The sequence below is a fragment of the Marmota flaviventris genome, chromosome 6 (assembly GCF_047511675.1).
Source record: "Marmota flaviventris isolate mMarFla1 chromosome 6, mMarFla1.hap1, whole genome shotgun sequence".
NCBI lineage: Eukaryota > Metazoa > Chordata > Mammalia > Rodentia > Sciuridae > Marmota > Marmota flaviventris.
Window position 1 is genome coordinate 7,106,316 of NC_092503.1, and position 23,904 is coordinate 7,130,219.

Here is a 23,904-nt window from a genome sequence, read left to right on the forward strand (position 1 = left end):
TTCTCCACAGTGCTGCAGACATGGCACAGGATGGCTATTGGTTAAGGTATCTACCCCCTCCTCCCTGGGGCAGATGTGCACCATGGTAAGCCACTTTTTGCCTGTTAAATCAGATGAGCAAAGAATGTTTTGTGAACATAGCTTTCTATGAACCCATCAACAGCACAAAGCATGTAAATCTGCAGAGGGAGAATACAGTGTAAAACTGGACACTTTGAGGAGAAATAACCAATTGCATTGGTTTTCTTGTGTTATTTTATTTTATTTTATTTTTTTTCTGGCCAGAATTACAGGTCTTGGAACTCCCTGACACTCTCTTCCGAACCTGGCCTTTACCTCTCTGGGTTTGAGCTAATCCAAAAGAGACACTCAGAGGACAGTCCTCCTCCAAAACCTTTCCTACCTTGTTTTTTTTGTTTTTGTTTTTTAATTCAAAGTTTATTGTTTGGAGCATCAGGGAAGAAAGTGAGATTGTCCCTCACTGGCCTCATGCTCTGTCCACCAAGCCACCTGAGGTGCGGTCCAGGAGCCAGCCGTTGGCGGGAGCACGGTCATTCCCTGGAGCGCAGGGCAGAGAGCGAACCCCAAACGAACACCCAGCGGGGCGACGGTCCTGCCTGTCCCTCCTCGCAGGGTGGGGACCCTGGCTGCCCAGGCAGCGCCGCGGGTGCCCCCCCGCCCATGCAGTGGGTCCCCGTGACTCTGCGGGAATGCAGGCAGCTCTGCCCTGGCCGGCTCCAGCCTTCCCGGAGCCTCCGCCTCCCCATAGAGCACGAATTGTCCGCAGGAAGGGGCCAGTGCCCGCACCACCTCCCATCCCTGGCCTTTGGGTTGCTTTCTCACTTTCAGCCCTGCTCCTGGCAGATTTTGCAGCCTCAGAAGGACTTGAACCCATCTGCTGCCTGAAGCCACTGAGGATTCTACGGTGCGACAGGTTTTGCGACTGGAGGCTCCTAGGGCTGCGGCCCCAGAAAAATGTGTGGTCTGCCGCCCCCTGCCGGCCCTTGTTGGTATGCGCTTTTGTTTAAAAGTTGCCCCTCGTGTTCACAAAGCAGAACATCACAAAAGCAGAGTCGCTGAGGATAAATGTCTGCAAATTACAGAAAAGATTTTTTGTTTTTCCTTAAAAAAAGTTGCTCTTCTGTTTAGCAATAGGTTTTCCCAGCCCAGCCAGCACTACTTCTGTGGGTTGGTTTTAAGACTTGAGTGCGTCAGAGCTGTTGCCTCTGGGCAGTGGGATCGCCCAAGGGGAAGGAGTTACAGTAACTCTGAAAACTCCAAGCCCTTGGATGAGGCAACCTTTCCAGGGCTGGTGTGAAACATAACCTACTTCTCTCTTACGATTTACCCACCCCACAAAAGAAGCAAGCCTCTGCAGAGTAAGGCTTACCAAGAGGCTTTTGCAGAAGAAAACGCTGGATGAGCTGATTCATGACTTGGCCTCTGATTTTGACAGGCTCTTTGTTGAGCACCAACATACCCTGTGCAGATTTGTGGGCAGACAATGGAAATAAGAATCCACAGCACAACTCTTCCTAGAGTTTAGCTTCTGTTTCGTGATGTTCATGCTAAAAACAAAACAAACAAAACCCTGCACAAGTAAGTGGTAAACTCAGTACAAGAAATTGGAAAGCACGTGCCCCGGCAAGTAGTCCCTGTGGTGGTCCCCTGTGGTTCAAGCAGATCATGACTAGCCTTGGGCTCTGATTGGAATTCTGCTCCTTGTCTCATTGTTTGGCAAGGTTTCTTTGGGCCTCCAGGGTGATCAGATATAAAAGAAGTAAGTACTCAATAAACACTTATTCTGGGTCCTGCCATTGCTGACTGTGGTGGTGACAGGCTGGAGGGTTTAGCAGTAAGGCGTGGGTTTGAGAGGCCTGACACTGGTATTGAATCCCTACTGCATCTGGATCTGGCCTGACCGGCTGTGTGACTTTGTGCGAGTTACTGTGCCTCTGCTAGTCTCTCTACTGGTACTTTCTGAATGATAGGATCAGTACCTTCCTTGTGGGGTCACGATGAGGAGTGACCTATGAGATAACCTATGACCTGGTGAGATGAAATGACCTAGGTGAAGAGCTTAGGATACTACCTACTATCCAGCCACGACTCAGTCGAGCTTGACCATTTTGATGATGGTAATTCATTCCTCCCAGCTGTACACTGTAGTGCAATGGTTCCAAGCAGTCACTTGGACCCAGATGTTTGTATTGGAATCTGGCTCTGCCAATTTCCATTGACATCAGTTTGAGCAGGTGAGTTTCAATGTCCTGATCTATGAAATAATAGCAGAGAACTCTGGTGATGTCAGCAGTGGGTGGGGCTTTGCTGTATGTGATTCATAGCTTTGCTCGTGCCTGGCACAGAGTAGACAGGACTATTGTAGCAAATGATGATATAAAACAGTTTTAAAATAAAAATGTCTTTAAATTAGCCACCCATGCTTAGCTGTTCCCTGAGATCATAATGTCTTCATCTAATTTCACTTTTCCATTTATTTGCTTATCGGGTTAATTCTTAGGGATTGCCACAATGTCTGAACTCAGCGGTCCTTCCCATGAGAAAACTGAGAACTGCCGACAGCCCCGGGTGGAACTGTGGCTTCCCGACGGTGGTCCTCTGAGTCAGAGCAGTCCTTTCTCTGCCCACCTCAGTACCGTGAATTGAACCTAAACTACATCCCCAATCCTTTTTAATTTTGAAACAGGGTCTTACGAAGTTGCCCAGGCTTGCCTTGAACTTGTGATCCTCTTGCTTCAGCCTCCTGAGTCTCTGGAATTACAATGTTCCCCTCCGTCTGCCCCAATAGATCCTAGTCCTTCTGCAGGCTTTGATGCAAAGTAATTTTAGAAGCCCCTCAAGGACTTTTGGTGGTGATTCCTGCTGGTTATTGCCTGGTAGGTGGCAATGCTTCTCCGAGGAATGAAATGCTGTAACCTTTAGCTCCCATAGGTACTCACATATTGAAACTTGGTTTTGAAAAGTAGGTCCAATAAAACTAAGCACTGTTTGCAATAATCTTTCCAATGCCTGGGCATGCACTTTTACACTTACCACTTAATTGTACAGAGTTTTGCCCTTAGAGGCATCCACTTTAGACATCTTCCTTTGGTGACAGGGGAGGATTGTGGAAGGAAATGGGCTAGGGAGCCAGGCAAGCTGATGTAAGAGATGGGTTAGCTCTCCTTTTCCTGTGTATCCTGTCAACAATGTCCAAGCTGGATATGGTGGTGCACACCTGTAATCTCAGGGACTTGGGAAGTTGAGGCAAGAGGACTGCAAATTTGAGGCCAGTCTCAGCAACTTAGCAAGACCCTGTCTCAAAATAAAAAAATAAAGAGGGCTGGGAATATGGCTCCATGGGTACGGGCCCCTGGTTTCCATTCCTGATACAGAAACAAATCCACAAACAAACAAACACAACAATGTCCACACAACTTTGTGAACTGGAATGTCAACTTGCAGGATTTCTTTCCCCTCTGGCAATACAGAGGACACTGATCAGATCAGAAAGGACCTCTGAAGGTCCAGGAGCTCTGCTGGGTTCCTGTGCTCCACGAGTAAGAATCAGAGGGGTTGTCCTGCCATGAAGGTCCAAAGGCCTAGAAGACTGGGGACCTCAAGTCCCCCACAAATGACATCCTTTTGTTTTCAGAGGCCTGGACTTTCCCAAGTTTGTGGCTCTTCCGGCCTTTAGATTAAAATCCACAAGATTCAGCCCGTCAACGAACCCCTTCCCATTCAGCCAGCTCCAGTCTTACTCCCCTCTGACCTGCTCCCTGAGGTACCTCACCTACACATTCTGGTCTAACCGGATGTCTTACTCAGCTCAGGCTGCTGTAACAAAACACCACAGACTGGGTGGCTTCCACACAGACATTATTCCTCACAGTTCACAAGCCTGGGAGGCCAAGGTCAACAAGGTCAAGGTGTTGGCAGATCGTGTCTGAGGTGGGCGACTTCCTGACTCATAGTCCTTGTGACTTCTTCATTCTGACATGGCATTTCCTGTGTGTTTGTGCAGGGAGGTGTGTGTGTGTGTGTGTGTGTGTGTGTGTGTGTGTGTGTGTGTGTAGATCTCTCATTCTTCTTCTTATAAGAGCATTAATCTCATTGTGGGAATCCCTCGCCTCCCTTCAAGGCCTCAAATAGCCCTACTTACCTCCCAAAGGCCACACATCCAAAATGTCATACTGGGGCTTAAGGATTTATCATATAAATTTTGAGGGGACACAAACATTCAGGACATAACATCAGGGGTTGCAAACTCAGATGCATACAGGAGTCAGGAAGGCAAAGTGGATTACTTTTTGGGGGGGGGTACTGGGGTTGAACTCACGGGTACTAGACCACTGAGCCACATCCCCAGCCCTGTTTTGTATTTTATTTAGAGACAGGGTCTCACTGAACTGCTTAGGGCCTCACTTTTGCTGAGGCTGGCTTTGAACTTGCGATCCTCCTGCCTCAGCCTCCTGAGCTGCTGGGATTACAGGCGTGCGTCATCAAGCCCCGCCAAAGTGAACTCTTGCTGAGAGTCAGACCCAACATTTTAATAACAGTCCTTAGCAAACTGAACAATTGTCACTCCTGCCAGCCACAGAAACCAAGCTCGCTGTCTCTTTCTCCTCCGAGATCCCCTACTCCCCACCCAGCCAGGGCAGCTCAGACATTCCACGCACAGCCAGGAGGCCACTGTCCCCCCAGCCTTCACCATGCCGGACACTTCCTGCATGGGCTGAGGTGCTGGAGGCCAATAATTGGCCTGTCTCTTGGGAAGATACCATGAGGCTACGCCAGGCCACAGCTGTGCCTCCTGGGGCCCAGCAGAGCCTGGAGTCCATTCTGGCATGGCCGAGCAGCCAGCCCCTGTGTCCCTGTGGGCTCCCACTGCCATCTCCTGTGGACAGCGCAGACCTTCTCCACCGGCTCCATCTCCTCCTCCAGCCGCCCCTGTGTGCTCTGGAGACCCTGGGGCAGAAATACAATCCTGAGGGAAACCCTTCGATTCCCTGCCATGAGAGCCAACGCCCCGTCACTCACTGCCCAGGTCATTGTCCTTTGCTCTGGTCGGGACATCTTTCCTCCAGCGAGCGCTCCCCGCTCCCTCCTCTGGCTCTCAGTGTGTTGGTGACGTGGCTGCTCCTCGCCCTCCTCAGTCTCCTCTGCCTTGCCTGGACTTGTTGTTTCTGCGTCACCCCCCGCTGGCTCTCCACCAGGCCTGGCTTCCCTTCTGGCCACTGGACCGACTCCTTCGCTGCTAACTTGGCCCCTTCTGAAGGACAGAGTCGTGGCTGCCCCGTTGACCTGCAGCCAGGCTTCAGCGCTGTCCTGGGGCTGGAAGGAGCCCCTCGCTCTCTACTCACACCCACGGGTCTGCCCAGGGACAGAAGGGAAGATCCTAGGAGGCCCTGCTCTGATGCCGATGGAGGTGCAGCTGTGCCGCGCTCACCGGGATGAGGCTGGCTCCGGACTAAGGTCAGTGTGGGGGAGGCACCAGGCCTCCCCAGACGTGTTTCTTCATGAGAGTGCTGTGTTGGATACGTGCCCCCAGAGGCCACGTGAGAAGGGCTTGGTTCCAGGCTTGAGGCTCCTGGGGGGGGGTGGTGATGAAACTTTCAGGAGATGGGGCCTAGTGGGAGTGAGTGAGGTCCCTGGGGCTGTGCCCTTGAAGGGGACATTGGGCTCCGGCCCCTGGCTTCCACTTGGCTTCCCAGCTGCCATGAAGAGAGACTTTCTCTGCCATCTGCTCCAGCCATGAAGTGCAGCCTCACCACGGCCCAGAGAAACAGGGCCAACGCACCACGGCCTCAAACCTCCCGATTATATGGGAATCTAGATATGTACCTCCTTGTCTTATAACTTGATTACTACTGTAGGTATTTTGTCACAGTAAGGAAAGTGGACCAACACAGGGAGAAAGGAGCTCGCACACAAAGCTGTCCCCAACACTGTGACATCAGGCTCCTGGTTTGAGAGACTCCTGGTTTAGGGGCCAATGGTAACGCCCGTCCAACCCTGCACCTCAGAGCAGAAAGCACCGTCTGGCTTGCTTTGTGGAAGAAGGATGCATGTTGATGGCAGCCAGCTCTGTGTTGTGATACCCACCGACCGAACGTGCCACGGCTCACCTCTCCATGAACAGACCTCAGTTTCCTGCACAATCGTACTGAACTTTGGGTCCAGAGTCTGTAGAAATGAAAACCGGACCTGGAGAGAATGGCCCAGGCAAGGCTTTATTAGGGCCTCTGCTGGAGTCAGAAGGCAGAGGCGCTGGCCAAGAGGGTCCTGCTGGCACTGAGGCAAGGTGTGCAGTTTGCAGGGTCAGTGGGTGGGCAGGAGGTCAGGCTCCCAAGGTCATCACATGTAGCCGAGGGTTTACCAGCTCTGACCCTCTTCCTCCTCGTGATTCTTCATGTGACACATCTCGTGACATCTTGAGTCTCCACCTCGTGGTTTGCCTTTTACTATGCTCACAGGGTACATGCAATTGCAGGCTACCTTGATGCACCACTCTTCATCCTCTGGGAAAGTCCCTAATGTAATATTGTCCCATCTCAGTGGGTTTCATTAAGTTGGTGACCTTGTCTTCTCTGGTCTTTTGATACATTTTTTTTTTTTGGTACTGGGGATTTAACCCAGGGTTACTTTACCACTGGGCTATATTCCCAGAACTTCTAATTTCTGTGTTTTGCTAAGTTGCTTAGGACCTCGCCAAATCATTGAGGCTGGCCTTGAACTTGGGGATCCTCCTGCCTCAGGCCTTCAAATTGCAGGGACTACAGGCATGCACCACCATGCCTGGCACCTTTTGACATTTCAGCTGTCCACATAGTCTCAAAAGGCTGAGCTGACTTCCCAACCTCCTGTCTCCTGGTGGCATCTCTCACACCATAACCTTGAAGACTGATTCACTTTTCACTCCGACTTTTCTGTATGGCTGTTAACCCCATAGGACTGAGAGCCACACTGGCTGCCTCGTTTCCCCTGAAAGGCTTCATCCTTAATCCTAAGGAGCCCTGACTCTCCTACTGAGAGCTCAGAGCCCATTCCCTGGGAGCCCTTTGCCTAGTAAAGACACAGTCCTACTGGGGGACTCTGACACCACCAGCCCCTCTAGGGGAGGGTGGGAGGGCCACTCTCTTGATCAACCTTCAGCAGAAGCAAATGTGCCTGCAGCTATTTGGGACAGCAAATTCTAAGGATCTGAGCTGTAATCGGGTGGGAGAAGAAGGAATTTTAGGGGAGTCTGTTTTGGCAAACCATAGAAAAGGTTGATTCGAGGAACATAAATGGATAGAGACACATTTTCAGAGAAGTTGATGAAGCCAAGCACCAGGCTGAGTTATCTGGGGGTGTGACGAGAAAGAACAGGTCCAGGACCTCATGTTGTGTCATGATTGATATGACATGCGGATTTGAAGTGTGCAAAGCTAGACTGTGGGAATCATTCCAAATCCTACAACACACACATACACACACATGCACGCGAGCACACACACACACACACACACACACAATTTTGATGATAGTTTTTCCTGAATTTGTCAACACTCCTGAAAACTTATTGTCATTATCAGTAATGAGTTATCAGCTGGAATAAGCTTTTAAAAATCTATCAATAATCAAACATTTGAGAAAAGATCAATTATTTTTTTCCTTTTCATATGAAATATATTACACATCATTGTTATATAACAAGATTATAAAAAATATTCAACCAAAAATGTTGGGAAAGGAGTGTTATAGAGGGAGGGAAATTAAAAGTTTAATAAAAAGTGTTCTTCTGAGTTTCTGTTTGTGGTGGTGGGCAGCTGGACTTGGGTGGGAGGGGGACGTTGGGATTTGGGTCCCTGACATCACTGTGGCCTCGTTTGCTCTTGCCTGTGGCCCCTGGTGCGTCTCTCCTGACTTCCTGGCAGCCTGGCCCTCGTGCCCACTGCCACAGTCCGGGTCCCTGGGCGTCTCTGGACCCACATTGTCAATTTTCCCCTCGGCTCTTGTCATTCACCCCTAAATAAGTGGGTGTGGTTGAGTTCCAGTCACACTTCATTTACAAAAACAGAGGCTGCCCCAGCCTGTTATTTGCCAGCCCCTGCTCTAGACCCCTGAATAGACTATTGCCTTCTGGAACTTTCCACCTGGGTTTCTGTAAGTTCCCAAATATAACTTGTCTCCAGGCAAATTCGTCTTATTCCCTCCTCGGTGTTCTGATCATTATCTACCAGATACTCAAGCCGGGAATTCAGGCAATGTCCTTAGCGTCATTCCCACCTTCAGTCGGACGTGAAATCTTGTCGGTTTTCCTTGGCACACATCTCCCTTTTCCTTCTCCGCTGCCTTCTTCAGGGCCCTCTCATCTCTCACCTCCTATCCTGCGCTTCTTATGATCCCCTCACTCTGCTGCAGACTGAGGAATCATGCCACTCTTGGATTTCAAAGGCCTTCAAGGGTCCCTGCCATTCTTTGGCTCAAGTCTGACCTCCTTGATACAGTGCAGGAGGCCTGCATGGAGGACCCCTGCCCACGACACCTGATTTCTTTAGTTTGTCTGCACACGTCACCCTGGGGCCCTGTGCACACGGTCCTCTCCTCCTTCCTCGCCACTCCAGCTGTCTGTGTGGCTTTCACTTCCCCTGAGCTAACTGGACCCTGGCCAGTCTTGCACTTGCCACCCACGGTTACAGTTCCAATTCAGAGATCTGCCTTGCACCTGCTGCCATCACACTGAAAACTCCGTGGGCTGGGGCGGCGTCTTATTTGCTCTCGATTCCCCAGCACCCCCTCAGCCCAGCCAAACACTGCCCAGGCTGAGAAGCATCCAGTGAAGGGCAAGGGCTGACAGAGACGCTCATTGTCACTGAACTCCCCCACCCCAGCTGCACTCTGTGATCCAAGTCCGTCGGCCGTGAATTGTGGGGTCTGTGAGCTGGTGGTGCAGGGGGAGAAGAGGGAGAAGGAGTCATCACTTGGGGTTCAGTGGGGTCCTGGGTGCCTTTGGCTCCTAGGTGTTCTGCCTGTCTGCAGAGGCGGTGGATGCCCTGAGTACCCCAGGGGAGCGGGAGCCGGCTGGGGCTTTCCCAGCTGCTGGATTCTGGATGCACACGCAGCAGATAGGGGTGGAGATGCTGCCTCCCGGGTGGCACCAATCGGTCCTTACTCAAAGTCTGGTCTTCACCAGGGAGGGGCAAGGTGGTGGAGAGCCCTCTCCTCTCCCACTCCCGAGCCCCTGAGCTCACAGGAGCCAGCCAAGGGCTGTCTCTACATCTCAAGTTAGAAACTCTGTAACAGTAGAGTCTCCCAGGCTGCGTGTCTGTTCTCTTTAATGTTATAGGAGCATCAGCTTCCCCTAAGTCCTCTTAAAATGTACACAGTACAGGCAAATATATGTCAAATATATGCATTAATATACTCATGTACACAAATATCGACACATATAGACACACATAACTGCTTTTTATTTTGAATGAATAATAAATACACAAGAAGTCTCAAGCATAGTGCCGAGAGCTCCCTGCACCCATTGTACTGCCTCCCCCAGAGGGAGTACCTCTCAGGACCATGTCATCATCCAACCAGGAAATGGCCATTGTTCCATATGGTGAACTCCCCACAGACCTTCCTCAGACCTCACCAGCTTTTATACACACTCCTTTGTTTTGTTTTGTTTTTGGTACTAGGGATTGAACACAGGGACATTCAACCGCTGAGCCACATCCCCAGCCCATTTTGTATTTTATTTAGAGACAGGGTCTCACTGAGTTGTTCAGTGCCTCACTGTTGTTGAGGCTGGCTTTGAACATGATCCTCCTGCCTCAGCCTCCTGAGCTGCTGGGAGTACAGGTGTGCACCACTGTGCCTGACTCCTTTGTTTTTCTTGAAAGATTTTAATGATTTCTACTTGTTGTTTCTCCTCCAAATACTTGCAATAGTTTTGCTTTGTTTTCGTGAGCTTGGAGGACAATGGATGGGAGTGGTGGGAAGGGACTTGCTTCTGTCTTTTCCACGGTGATTCTGGACCTTGCAGCCGGAAGGACCCTGCTGTTCTCTGACTAAGCCAGGGCTACTAAGCCAACTAGAGAAGGTTCTCTCTTCTCTGCTGATGTTGTTCTGAAGCGGGACAAGTCTGATGGACATGGCCAGGGAAGCTAGCTTATTTCCAAGATGGGCATCTAATCGTCGTCAAGCACAACTCAATTAAGAAAATGTCCCCTTACTGAACATCGAAGGCTGGCTCAGAAAGGATCCTCCTGTGGTTACATTTTAACCACTGTGCTAACTGGGCAGCCTGCAATCTCCTTTCCTGAGGTGAGAGCCGATAAGCATCTTGTTGCATGGTCCCAGAAGCTGGTGAACCAAGGCTAACAAACATGAGATAAAGGGCAGATAAAGAATAATGGCCACTTCCAAATTAATTTGCACACATTTCTTAGGTGACCTGCCCAATACAATAACACTGTAAAAACAACCTACAAGTTGGCATCAAGGGCAGAGATGACCTTGCCAAGAACCCTTACCAAAAAGGGATGCTTTGCATGAGTTCTTAATAGATTAGTTAATTCTTTGCTGTTTTCATTTTGAAATGACACGTATTATTGGTCTTATTGGGACTCCTCAGAGATGCTCCCAGTGAGAAAAGCAGCTGCCCTAGAATGACAGTACCCAGAGGGCAGATCCTGGAGCTGGAGGCAGGTGGCAAGGGCACGTGGAAAGGAGCTGACAGGTGCATGCCTCCAGCAACCCAAGTGCACCTGCACGAGGCCATGTCACCTGGGGTGTCAGGACCAGGCTGCAGCTTCCACCTCAGGGGAGACCGAAGGGTAAATTCTCCAGGGGAAGTTGACCCTTCATGTGCTATGACTCTTCATGTGGGGAATTTCCCACGGTGGTTCTGGGAGAGACCAGCTGGTTCTTTCCTTCCAAGAAAACCCGCTCAGTCTTGGTTGCAGGCCTCAGGCTGGGCAGATCCAAGGAGACCGGTTCTTCTCCCATCTTATTTGAATGGCCTTGTCTGGCTACAAGTCCAGCAGGAGAATCTCCACAAAGCCTAGGTGCAGGCTCCTTTAGGGTAGAGAGTGGGGAAGGGCAGGGACTGGGGCTTGCCCTTCTTATAATCGTAACAGATTCTAACACCACCCTGGAGACAGTAGGAGGTCTGGGGTCCACCTCGGACTGAACTCAGCACACACAAATCTCAGTATTTATGTAACCTAATAGTAGCCATGGAGATATGTCTTTCTCCCTTAGTTTCTGCTAGTCTTTCAGTAAGGAAATGGTTTCTTTTGAATCAGTTATCCTTAGAGCCATGGGCAAAATCCCTCTAAGAGTACAAAGAGGGATTCTCAGGAATAAAGTAGAATATTCCATTGCATTATGCCTTCCTGGGTCTATGACACTAAATCAGGTGGGGCAACACTAGGTGGAAGGCTCGCACACCCACCCTAGGTGATAGCTGAGCAATCCATCCTCCTGCAGGCTCTGGTGGCACAAGCTTATCATCCTAGCTACTGGGGAGGTGGAGGAGATGGCTGGAAAGTTAGAGGCCAGCCTGGGCAACTTAATGAGACCCTGTTTCAAAATAAAATTTTAAATAAAAGTTTGGGATGTAACCCAGTGGTAGAGGGCTTGCCAACATGCATGAGGCCCCAGGGTCCATCCCCAGCACCGTGAACCAAACCTACAACCTCCTTTGCTCTTCTCTTTACATGCTACTGAACTGGGGAGTGCTGTGATGACCATGTGCACTTTCATGATGCTGAAATGTCAGGCGGTGGAGAAGAATGAAGAGTCAGGGGCTGCAGGAGGGCCACCTGGTTTGCAAAGTAACATTTTCAGAATCAAGTGCATTCTAGAAATCCCAAGGAAAGGGGGGCAAAAGGCACACCAATGCCACTCAAATCAAAGACTCAGGCAACAGGGAAGGGAAGATGGTGCAGATACAGAATTTCTGAAAGCACCATTCCTGCGGTGCCTTCTCTAGGAGGAAGTGCTCAAATAAAAGTGGAACTAAACACACCCTGGAGGCATTAGATGTTGGTGGAATCTGTTTCCCTTCACTAAAGAACTATCTCAAACAGACCAACCCTGGTTGTCTAAAAGACATTTCACATGATTTCAAGGAAATAAAAAAGGTCTGCCTGCTACCGATTTCTCAAGTTGCCTTCATCTTGGTCCCTTTGGTAAACTGGGCCAGTAGGTGCTTGGGAATAGAAGGAGGAGGGAGCCTCGAGTGCCTCCCTCTGGTTCCTCAGTGTTCTGCGAGTGCTTTGGTCCCAAGGCATTCTGCAGAGGTTCCACTCAGACCCTCGGACACCCGCCTTGATCCTCTGCTGGTTAACATGGGGAGGAATTTCATCACCTGGAAAGAGGAGCCAATGCTGTTGGTCTTTTCTTTTTCATAGTTAAAATTAGAGAGTTCAGTTTATTTCTAAATATTTTCAAATACCAAAATTGGAGTTTTAAAGCTTGCTCCAGCTGGCCATTCTAACATTTAGCCAGGGAAAAGTACAGATTCAACAATTAAACTTGAGCTGACTCTTTCAGCAGAATTCCGCCACTCTTGCTTTATTTTATGAAGATGAGAAGATATTGAACTGTAATTTGGGGGGATAGATTGATATTTTATGATGTAATTTATAGTTATGAAAAAATGATAAAAGTTTAAGGAAGGAAAGAATGTCTATTTAATTATCACCAAGCTGGGAGGTAGCTCAGTGGTGGAGCACTTGCCTAGCACTGCAAGGGTTTGTGATCCCCAGCAGTGCAAAAACAAAATCCCCAAACTTGTAAATGTCATGTGATATATGCATGTATTGAAATACCATGTTACTTCATTAATATGTACACTTTCATATTTTTATGAATCCATTTAAAAGTAAGTGTAATTTAAATAAAATAACAATAGAAATTTATATTTATGGAAACACATGAGTCCACTGGGAATAAAGACATTTTGATTTTAATAAAGCATTTTTTTTTTTTTGGTACTGGGGATTGAACTCAGGGGCACTTGACCACTGAGCCACATCCCTAGCCTTATTTTGTATTTTATTCAGAGACAGGGTCTCACTGAGTTGCTTAGCGCCTCCCGTTGCTGAGGCTGGTTTGAACTTGAGATTCTCCTGTCTCAGCCTCCTGAGCTGCTGGGATTACAAGCGTGCACCATTGCACCCAACTTAATAAAACAGTTTCACTATGTCTTGATTTCAACTCTGGGTGGCAGGGCATGAAGGAGTTAATGATATTGCCCTCGGTAGTCTAAGGCCTAAATGGTTTGCATCTGCTTTCCCCCCTGTCCAGTGTGCAGACTTGGGAAAGCTCCGTTCCCGCCTCTTGATTTGCGGACTCTGGTGACGCTGCTTGCTGGGAGGGTGGGATGAGACGTGGGTAGGGACCTCTGTGCACTGTCTGGCTCATGGAAAGTACTCGCAAATGCAAGCTCCTTTTATGATTTCCCTTTCTTCCCCAAAGGAAAGGGGGGGGGGAATAGGGAAGGAAAGGGAAAGATGAGGTCTGGGGAAAGGGGAGGAGAGAGGAGAAAGGAAGCAACCAGGAGTCACCTGGGAGGGGAGAGTGGCTGGAATTCCAGCATCTCTTGCGGGCTTCTCTCTCAAACATTTTGTAATAGCCATTATTTAAGGTGATGTTTGCCCCCTGGAGCGCAGTGGCAGGGCCTTGGAGAATAATTAACCTCATTTGACTATCTCAATCACGGATGCCTCTGCGCTCTTGTAAGCCAACGGCACCTAGGACTAAGACACACTGTCCCCCAGGGCACTGCTGGCCAGTCCCAACATGGACTGCAAGGAAATAGTCCTTCTGCTTCTCTTATTTCTGAAATCAGGTAAGATTTTCTTTGCGATTCTGTCATTACATATTCCTAGCAATATATTTAAAAAAATAGGTATACTATGGCTTTATGTGTAACTCATTGAACTTGATTCATGACTTTTCCCGGTTCAAAATCTAGGATCAAGGAATTCTTCAATATATGAATCTAATGTCTCTCTAAAGAATGTCAGAGTGTGGGGAATGAATGGGCAAAGAAGGTAATGGGTAACTTTTCAAATCTAAATGACTGTGCCCAAATGATGTCGATTTTCATTGAAAAAATAGTGAATCTCTTTTCTGGTTCTCAATTGAATTATCTTTTATCATTTTGGTTAAGTTGTCATATATATTCCTGTCACTTCCAAATGTAAGCAACAAAATTCCTCTTTGAGTATATTTTATTTTTTGTCTTTTGAGTATATATTTTCATATTTGACCTATCTGCATAGTGTGAAGTAGCATCTATTTGTTCTGGTTTGAAGAAAGATTTCCATAAGTATATGTTGGGCCTCTTAATGTCTGGAGATGTCTCATGCACAGTTTTTGAAATGATGTATGTAATTATCATACATCATATTAATTTAAAGTTTGGAGTAGGCCAATCACATTTTATACATACACACAAATGTGTGTGTGTGTGTGTGTGTGTGTGTTTTACTAATGAGAGCTTATTTAGCTAGAGGACGGGTCGGGTAGCATACTTATCCCCTTTTCTAGATGATGGAATCCAGACTTAGGAAATCATGTTACTTGACCACTGTCCAAACTCCCAAATCAGAAAAGTAAAGAAACCTGGATGTAAACAAGGGCTTTCCAAGAAGGAAACTAGTGTTCTGCTCCCTTTTCCAAATGCACTGAGAACATTTTAAAAAACACACATTCTAAACGTGTCTGGTAGTTTGTTTTTTTAACAGCTTATTCAGATATAAATCTCATGCTATACAAGTCATCCATTTAAGGCATGCAATCCAGTGGTTTTTAGTATATTCAAAGTTGTTCAACCATAAGCCCAGTAAAGTCTAGAATATTTTCGTTACCCAGAGAAATTCCATGCTCCCTAGCTATTGCCCTTAATCTGTAGCCCTTGGCAACCATTCTTCTACTTTCTATAGATTACAGATTTGCTGTTTTAGACATTTTGTATATGGAATCATACATTATGCTAGTAGTTCCTCCAATAAATAATGTATAGATACTTGATATTCAATCTATAAATCACCAGATACCACAGGTTGTGCTTTACAGAAAAACACATTTGAATTTAGTGGGATCCATTTGAAGAACTAGCAAGAAGATTGAACAAAAAGATAGTTGTGAGAAATGTGTGTGGTGTGTGCGCGCGCGCACGCGTGCATACATGAGCAGGTGTGAGCATTGTACTTCAGACCATGGAAGCAAGGGCTGGGGACACTGTGCACCCAGGGGGCTACACCCAGAGGTTAGAATGGATTTCTCTGCATCAGGATTGAAATGTCTCAACCAACTAGAATGGGAATGTCTTTAACAATCTCTTTTTGAAAGGAAAGTATTTGCTCTTATTCTCTGTGGTGACTTTCATCTTTCCAGTGCCCTCCATGACTGGGAGAAAATGGCATTTGCTTTTATAGCTGTAGTCAGTGAGGGGTGGATAAACATTTGCACTTAACAAACTGCTAAGTATTTTTTAAACACCACAAGAATGTGTGTGTGCACATACACAGACACACACCCCACAGTGACAAAGGGTCTCATGTCATCATAAAATGCGTTGCTTTGGTAGCAAATACATCTGCATTTAGCCTGTGGTACAAAAATATTTTTCCTACCAAGATTTGTTTAATGTTTCTTTGTCAAAAATTGTGTTAAACCTCGTTGTTATGTGAAGCCTGAAGGAGAATAAGAAAGAGAGAAAGGGAAAAAAAAGATTTTGGGGAAAAATTTTTCGATGTAAAAATATTTGATTCCTTTGAGATGATTCTTTGGCACATCAGTGCCTAAGGTGGATCTCAGCAGCTGTATGCTGTGGAACATCACAAGGTGACACCGTTAACGCTAACTTAAAGGATGATACAAAAGGAAAAATTCTCCTTGTTAAATATCATTGTTAAATACATTCCCCAAGAACTCTTCCCAAAAGTTAACTTAACTTTTGGAGGATATTCTTTACAGATTTAATGTGTTTTTCAAAACACTTCATCAAAGTCCAACTCTTCTTGAAAATGAGAACTCAAATTGAGAGAAATGTGAGGTGAAGAAATGGATATGGGCCCCAACTATCTATTTCTCCATGACCTCACACATTTACCAAGTGCTCTGAAAGTTTAAAATGCATCCACCAACTTCCCATTCAGCAGTCCATCTTACCAATTTGGCATCTTAAATTGACGAAGGAAAAGCAGCTGAGGAGGTAGAGAGAGGGTGGACTTTGGAAGGTGACTCTGTGTTAACCTATTGTTGTCTGCAGTGCCACTTCCTATCCTGGCCACTCTTTAACCCACTCAGGCTGGCTCTGGTCCCACCACTCCCCTCAAGTGGCCAAGGTTGCCATGTTGCCTACACACACAGAAACTTTTCTATTTTAATTCCATTAAGTTCCTTTTGGCCTCGCCCCTGGGAAAGTCACCAGCATTTATATGAAAGGATGGGAGCTGGGTTCTGCAGGCTTAGATCAGAGCTGCCAAAGCCATGCCAGGTGTAGCAGGCAGCCTTAGAGCAGGGGCCATTAGGCAGCCTGTGGGAACATGACTGAAGGTCCCTTGGCCATGCTCTGAGGTGGGGAGGGGGAGCAACAGCCTCTTTGCCTCAGATTTCATCTCATAGAACATCTAAGGCCAGTATTATTCCAGGTTCTGCTTTTTAAGATAATTTCCTTTAAAATGTCAGCTATCATCATCATCATCATCATCATCATCAAAAAATCCTTTATTATTGGAAAGTATGTATTGTTATAAATCAAAGAATGGCCTCCACTTATACCCAGGGATGGACAAACCCACGTTAGTTTTGGCAACGCAGTCGCCATTGATGGTGTCTTCCCGGCTTATCATCACATGACAATCAATAGCAAACAGGTAAAATTCATTCTCATTTAAAGTTCCTTGTCCATCAGGGTAGTGATAGCGTCTGTTGTGTGGTTCTGATCGGCCCGTCTAGGTGTTCCGTTAATGTATTACAGCGTTACCGGAACTGTTTTCCTGACTGAGCATTTTTATTCACGACACCGGCTTCGGCTTCCAAGAATACACTGAGAGTTTTATTTGGCGGTTATCAAGCAAACAGATGAGAAGCCATGGCAATCATGCAGTGGGGTCAGCCATTGATCAGCTGTTCCACTTTGATCGCCCACTTGTAGGTCAAGGAAGCTCCCTGGATGGCTATGTCAGTACCCAAGGGGCTTCACTGTCCGGCGTCCCCAAGAAGCACCTAGGAGCACAGAGCATAGAGGAGTGTGCGGCAAGATGCGAGGAGGAAACAGAGTTTATCTGCAGGTATTTTCACTGTCATTGCACCTGTGCGGGAACCTTGCTGTTTGAGACACTTGTTTTGATGGCAAGAAATTTAGCTGTGGATTTATTAACAAAACTACAATTTAAGAGGAAAAGGGAGTTTATGGGCCTGGAGTTTGGAATCCATTTGCTCACAGTATCTGAAGCCATGACCACGCCTTGTTAAGGTTTATTAGTTCCCCCTTTAGAAAAGTGCTCCCAAAGAAAGGTACCTGTGTTTACACATGACATCACCAGGAGCAGCTACCATTCCAAGTTCCATTTTTTAACTCACCATCAGCAAATATTTATTGAGGATCATGTGGATCAAAGTGTCCTACATGGAGCTGAAGGAGGAAACAAGTACAGACACTAGATCCAGTGCCTGCCTTTTTGTATTTATGGTGCAAAGAAATCAGAAATAATGTTTAAAAAAATAAACAGCCAGCCCTAAATATTGCTAAGGGCATAATTGATGCATGTGCTACAGAGGTTCAGAGGAAAGAACGACCCCTGGTTGAGACAGGTAGAGAAGGCCTCAGGGAGCAGGGGGCAGCTGAGCTGGGCTTGGAGGGTGGCTGAAGTCTTAAGCTCCAAGACAGGGAGGATTCCCGGTACAGGAGAGGTGCCATCCTGAGTATACAAGAGGGACCAGGAGGGGCCAAGAGCATCAAAGCCGAGACTTCCCACAGGTGTTGGGCCAGACAGGGAGCTACGCATGGCCTTGAATGCCAGGCTGAGCAGCCTTGGCAGGACCATGTGATTGGGGAAGGGAAGTGGGAGGCTTCCTTAGCCAGCTGTCTGTTTCTATAACAAATTACCCAAGACTGGGTAATTAATAAAGGAAAAAAATTATTAAGTGAACGGTTCTGGAGGCTGGATGTTCAAGGCCTGGTGGTTATAACAGTCAGGGGCCTCATGTTGAGCCACAGCATGGTGGAAAATCAGAAGCCAAGTGGGAGCCAAAGCAAGAACAGAGAGAGGGGTGTTGCATTTTATAGCAACTTACACAGGCAGTCACAGGGCATCCCAGGAGGCAAGAGCCAAGGGCATGCCTGAAGTCCACCCACGACGAAAGGCTCCCCGCTCCTAAAAGGCATTCGATGACTGCTCAAGTGTCTTACTTATGAATAAACGGAGAAGTTCTAGTATTCCCAGAATCAAGGAGATTTTTCCAGTATTCCCTCCTCCTCCTCCACAGGTCATTCCAGTATCACAGCAAAGAGCAGCAGTGTGTGATCATGGCTGAGAACAGCAAGTCCTCCCCTGTCATCAGGATGAGAGACGTCGTTTTATTTGAGAAGAAAAGTGGGTACTTTTCCCTTCCCCTCTCTCCTCCCCTTTCATATCCTTCACTGATGAGCCAGAGTGGAGAAACTGAATTCTGAGTTAGGACAGGATTCCGTCCCTGAACAGCTCTGTCAACTTGAACATGTGACTTCACCTCTTTGGTATCATTTTTCTTATGTAAAAAATGAAAGGATTGGATTTACAAAATCACTTCTATCTCTGTGGCCATAAAAATAAATTCAGAATCTTTTTTTTAAAAAAAAATTATTTATAAAGAGAGACGGGGACTTAAAAGTTCCTCATGACCTTGGCCACTAGTTCTGCAGGGAGACTGTGGTCCTTGGGCTCCAGCTTCTGAATGACGGCCTGGGACAATGGAAATATGAGATACTCTCAATCTTGATAACATTTGGCTAGGGACAAAAATACTCATTAAATTTTTTTCCACTTTTTTTTTTTTTTGTCATGGTCTATATTTTCTTCAGGCTCAAAATTGTCTTTTGAAAGTGTGCAAAAATCGCAGTTCCTTTTAAAATGCAGATCAATAGTCCCATAGTTTAGTAGGAGAGGTGGCCTGGATTCTGGGGGAAATTGCACATCTTTTTAGGGATGCAAAGATGCCATTCTTTGTAGCACTTAAGAAACCCATTGATTCAATGAAGATTTAAATGAAAGATGACACTTAATAACTCTCTCCTGTACTGTGGTGCTGGCCAGGCACCGCAACCATTAGTTACAATTCAGCTCTCCAAATATTCTGTAACACAGATACTACAGAATATAAGATATATCAGATTTCTTGTGTTCTTGACAGTGACTTGAAACATTGTTTCTAGTATCACCACAAACCATAAGATTTTTAAAAGTATTCCTCTAGGTTAGGGTTATTGCTTTATCTCCTTCAGTTTCTAGGTTTGCTTGGTTGTAGCCTCTTGACCTCTCTTCCTTACTCTATCTTTAATTCTTGAGACCAGATTATTAACCCTAATCCTTATCTGTTATAGTTATTAGTTCTTACAAATAGTGAGTAAAGGATGAGGTAAATAGGATCACCTACTATCCATCAGATTAAAAAGAAGTGGGGGTGGCAGTTCTCCCCACAAAATGTTAAAATTTAAATATGTCATTTGTAAATTGTTAACCAGAAGGAACCTGGGGGTGCCTGTCAGGCTTGGTCTGAAGTCTGAAGTTTGAAGGCTTGGTTTGCTTGTTTTAAAGAGAGCAAAAGGTTATATAAACTCTGGTGAGGACATACAAACAAGAACGAGGCGAAAAGTCAAAAGTCAGTCATTTTTGATCCTTGTTTCTTTACTGTGGAATATGGATCCGCTGCTAACCTACCATCCAGGGGTTTCCGCTGGGAACGATCCATGTTAGATCCCTGCCACTTGCCGCCATCTCCAGGCCCACCCTCAGAGCCAAGCCACTGTCATGTCTGGCTAGGTCACTGCAGTCACTGGTTCCCCTTCTCATAGCTGCACAAGTGATCTTTTAGAAATGCACCTTTTCTCCCTTAAACCCTTCCTAGGGCACTTAGCACAAACCCCGGACTGTTCCAGAATGCAGCAGACCTTGCACTAGGCAAGTCCATGTTACGTAAGGACTGCTGCTTATTTCTGTCATTCAAAACGTGAAGTCCGGCCCCTGGACCTTGTCACCTCCATCCGGTTAGTGTAACTGTACAGGAGAGCTGGGCAATATAAACTAATGACACTTGGGACCTAAGACCCACCTCATGGTGACGGAGGTGGGTGGCACACTAGAAAGGGGACCATCCTGCCACTGTGGGCCACAGGTGGGTCTCAGGCTATTTCAAAGACAGGATGAAACCCATTGATTAACTGGTGAGCTGAGTAAGTGCAGGTTGGTTGAGAATATTTGCTGTGAACATTTAAATCAGACACATTTCTAGAACCCCCGTTCGGCATTTTTTTTAATTACCAGGAACCTGAAAAAACAGAAGTGGATCGGATCTCTTTTGGCCTCTGAAAAGCCTGCCCCCACCTGCCATCTAAAAAGCCCCTCCTTGTCCTTCAGTTCTGACTCACCCCGCAGTTTATTTTCTCTGTAGTGCCTCTCATTGTGAAGTTAGCTCATTTCAAAAGGCCCAGTGGTTCCTTTCCATTCCAACTCCACTGGAGTGTGAGCCCCTGGGGGCAGAGCCTTCGCCTGTTCTGTATTTATTGCATGTGTTCCAGCCCCATCATGGTGCCCGGTACATGCAGGGGCTCAGGACAGAGCTTTCAAATGAAGGAATCTAAGGAGGAGAAGCCTCAGCTTATGGTGCCCTTCCTGGTGCATGTGACTTTGTTGAGCAGGAAGCGGCTCTGCGCTGGGAGCGGATTCTCTGGTTGGGACTGTGTGTGCAGACCTTGCTCCTGGGGTTTCTTGCTTGGTTTTTTTGACCACAGTGTGGACATATTTCAGTCTATCTTTCAGAGTGCAAGACTGGAAATGGGAAGACCTACAGGGGGACGGTGTCCAAGACGAAGAGTGGCACAGTCTGTCAAAGGTGGAGTGCCAGCTACCCCCACAAGCCAAAGTAAGTCTTTCTCCTTTGCCTTTGTGTTCACCCTCGGTGTTCAGATAATCCCATCACTTCCAACTCAAACCAGAGTATGTGGGCGAGCAGAGAGAGCCTCTGAGATGTAGATACAGGACAGTTCAATTTCTTATAGCACAAAAGCCAAAGTGGTTGCTTTCTGTTTACTCATATTATTTTTTGGAATAACTAAAACACAGAAGGAAGCCCAGTCAAAAGAAGACCAGAACTATGAACTTGAGGTTGAGGCTGAGAAAAAAGGCAAATACAGTGATGTTCAGGACTGGATGTGTCAATCAAACACGCTGAGCTAGAACTCACACCACAGCCCCCCTCATAATGGTGGAGCCAACAGTTCAGAAGACACAAGAATGAAATGCAAATCTTGCAACATGCCTACTATTTGATGTCACTTTGCTTGCAATTTTCCCAGTTTGGTGTCAGGTGGCAATACGTTTTCTGCCACGAAGCTTATCAAAAAGGAAGTTAGTGTCTACGACTCTGCCTCTCACCCCAAAAGAAGGACCCCTGGAGATGGGCAGATGGCGTGTTCCCATTAGATAAAGTAAAAAATTCAACCCGATGTCCAGATCATAGGTTGCCAGGTAGATTACCCCGATCATCTAGCTGAGGCCCAGAGAAGGTGGGGATTACCTGAAACAGGGCCCCCAAAGAACCTGAATCAGAAACTGCCTTTTTGGGCTCCAAGTTCTTGTGCTTTTTATCTAATTTCTTATCTCTACATGGCAATTCCTCTGTAGCAGAAAATGAGCCTAACCCCTTCTCCCAGCCCCATCCAAACACAACTCAGCCGGTGGAATCAGACTTGAGAGTCTTGGCCTGCTCCTGGGTTGTTAGGACCTAGCATGCTCTGTTTTGCTTCACATGGACGTTGACTATGAGGCAGGGGTACACTCTCCTGGTGGGTTTTTTGTTAAGTGTAAGTGAGAGAATGTATAGAAAGATTCTAATGTAATCCTGGGTGCGAAGTTCACAGGGCCAGAATGGTGTCCGCCTTTGTGATATTTTTTGGAGAGAAGGGCCACTATTGAAAGCAGGTTTTAAAAATGAACGGAGGCCTCTGTCTTCCTACTGCCTGAGGTAGGAATCCAGCCTGCCTCTAAGACTCGGCCGTCAGTGTGAGCCGTGCAGCATGAGCCACTGTACCCAGAACAGTGTCAACTGAGATATGCAAATGGACAGCTCAGGGGCGACAGTTGCTGGCCCCAGTGCATTGGGATAACAGGCGCTCAGGCCCGAGTGGGGACACACACAGCATCCTGCCGACTTGCCCTCTGAATATCAGCCAAGTTCTCCTTTTCTGTCCTCCACAGCTATTCCCCTGACAAGTTCCCCAGAGAGGGCCTGGAGGCGAACTACTGTCGCAACCCAGACAACGACGAGAAGGGGCCCTGGTGTTACACTGTGGACCCAGAGAAGAGATACGAGTACTGCGACATTCCCGAATGTGAAGGTTAGAAATGGCGCTAGAAAATGCCTGCTCTTCACTGGCCAAGTAATTTGCTGTGAAGCCACTTCCCACGGGGGTATTATTAATAATCAATCAGTGCTGCAATTAGTCATGCATTCACCTGTCGGGAAGGAGCACAACCCCCGTGTTATCATGGATTCTTTTTATTCAGATGCTACTTCGACATGCACAAATTTAAAACTAGTTGTAAATTCTGTAAGTCTTATGCTTAAAACTCTTAACACAGTATAACACTCCAAGCAGATTCCCAATTAAATACTAAATTAAAACCACAAAATCAATGACATTCATGTAAGCAATATTAATTTAATGTGAGAGATTTTACTGTTTTGTTGAAGCTAAGCAATGAACCAGTTTGGGGGTCAACAATCCCTTATTTTAGTGAGCCAATCTATTTAAGTGTGCTTCAAAGGTCAATGATAACACATGGAAACAGACTGGAAACAATTTTATTTCACGTTTCCAGGTGTATATATTGGAGGGAGGGAAATAGAGCCAACTGGGATTCATACAACCATGCAGATATTGTATCATGTGACACCTCAGCTCATTTCCTTTATTGATTTGAGCCATGGGGAACCTTTATTTGGACACTATATCATCAGTCATTTGAACTTTAGTACAACAAATGCATGATTTTTATGTCAAGTCTGCATCTATTTTATGACCCTTAAAAGTCACAGTTGTATATTACTCTGCCCCACCATGTGAATAATTCAATATTTCCAAATATTCAATAATTCCAAATTAAAGACTCAGTTTTAAAATAAGTTAGGAAGCAAAAACAAAAAACAAAAAACAAAAAAACCCCCAGCCCAGTCATGCTTCTCGACAATATGAAAAGAGAATGCTGCTCTACAGCGAGGTCATAGGCACAGGCTCCAGCAAGAAACCCTAACAGATATGGTTCTAATGTATTTGGCAGATCTGAATAATTTCATAGAGTTTCTAAAGATCATTATTGAAACGAAGATGCCCAGTATTTAAAAGTGTCATGCAACCAGGTGCAGGGGGGCATCTGGTCAATCTCGCTACTCCTGAGGCTGTGCAGGAGCTGGCAAGGGTGAGACCAGGCTAGGCGACTCAGTTGAGATCCTGTCTCAAAAAAAGAAAGAAAAGAAAATCGTGGAAGATAACTTACAGACTTCTGGGATCATGGGCACCCTCCCCTCCCTGCCTGGGATCTGGGCCTCTCAGTACAAGGACAAGGCATTCAGGAGCTTCTGAATTGGGTCATGACGATTAGTTGAGGTGGCATTGACCAAAATAGCCTAAATAAACCATTTGAA

The 23,904-nt window shown here is 46.6% G+C and overlaps 1 protein-coding gene across 2 annotated transcripts in view; it reads left to right on the top strand.

Moving 5' to 3' along the window:
- Nucleotides 1–13,791: 13,791 nt before the first annotated feature.
- The window catches only part of Plg (plasminogen), a 37,117-nt gene continuing 27,004 nt past the window's right edge, over nucleotides 13,792–23,904 (top strand). For both annotated transcript variants that reach the window (XM_027939568.2, XM_027939569.2), the window contains exons 1-5: nucleotides 13,792–13,840; nucleotides 17,159–17,294; nucleotides 18,493–18,599; nucleotides 21,009–21,123; nucleotides 22,458–22,597. In XM_027939568.2, the coding sequence (XP_027795369.2) occupies nucleotides 13,792–13,840; nucleotides 17,159–17,294; nucleotides 18,493–18,599; nucleotides 21,009–21,123; nucleotides 22,458–22,597 (547 nt within the window). The remainder of the gene's footprint in view (nucleotides 13,841–17,158; nucleotides 17,295–18,492; nucleotides 18,600–21,008; nucleotides 21,124–22,457; nucleotides 22,598–23,904) is intronic.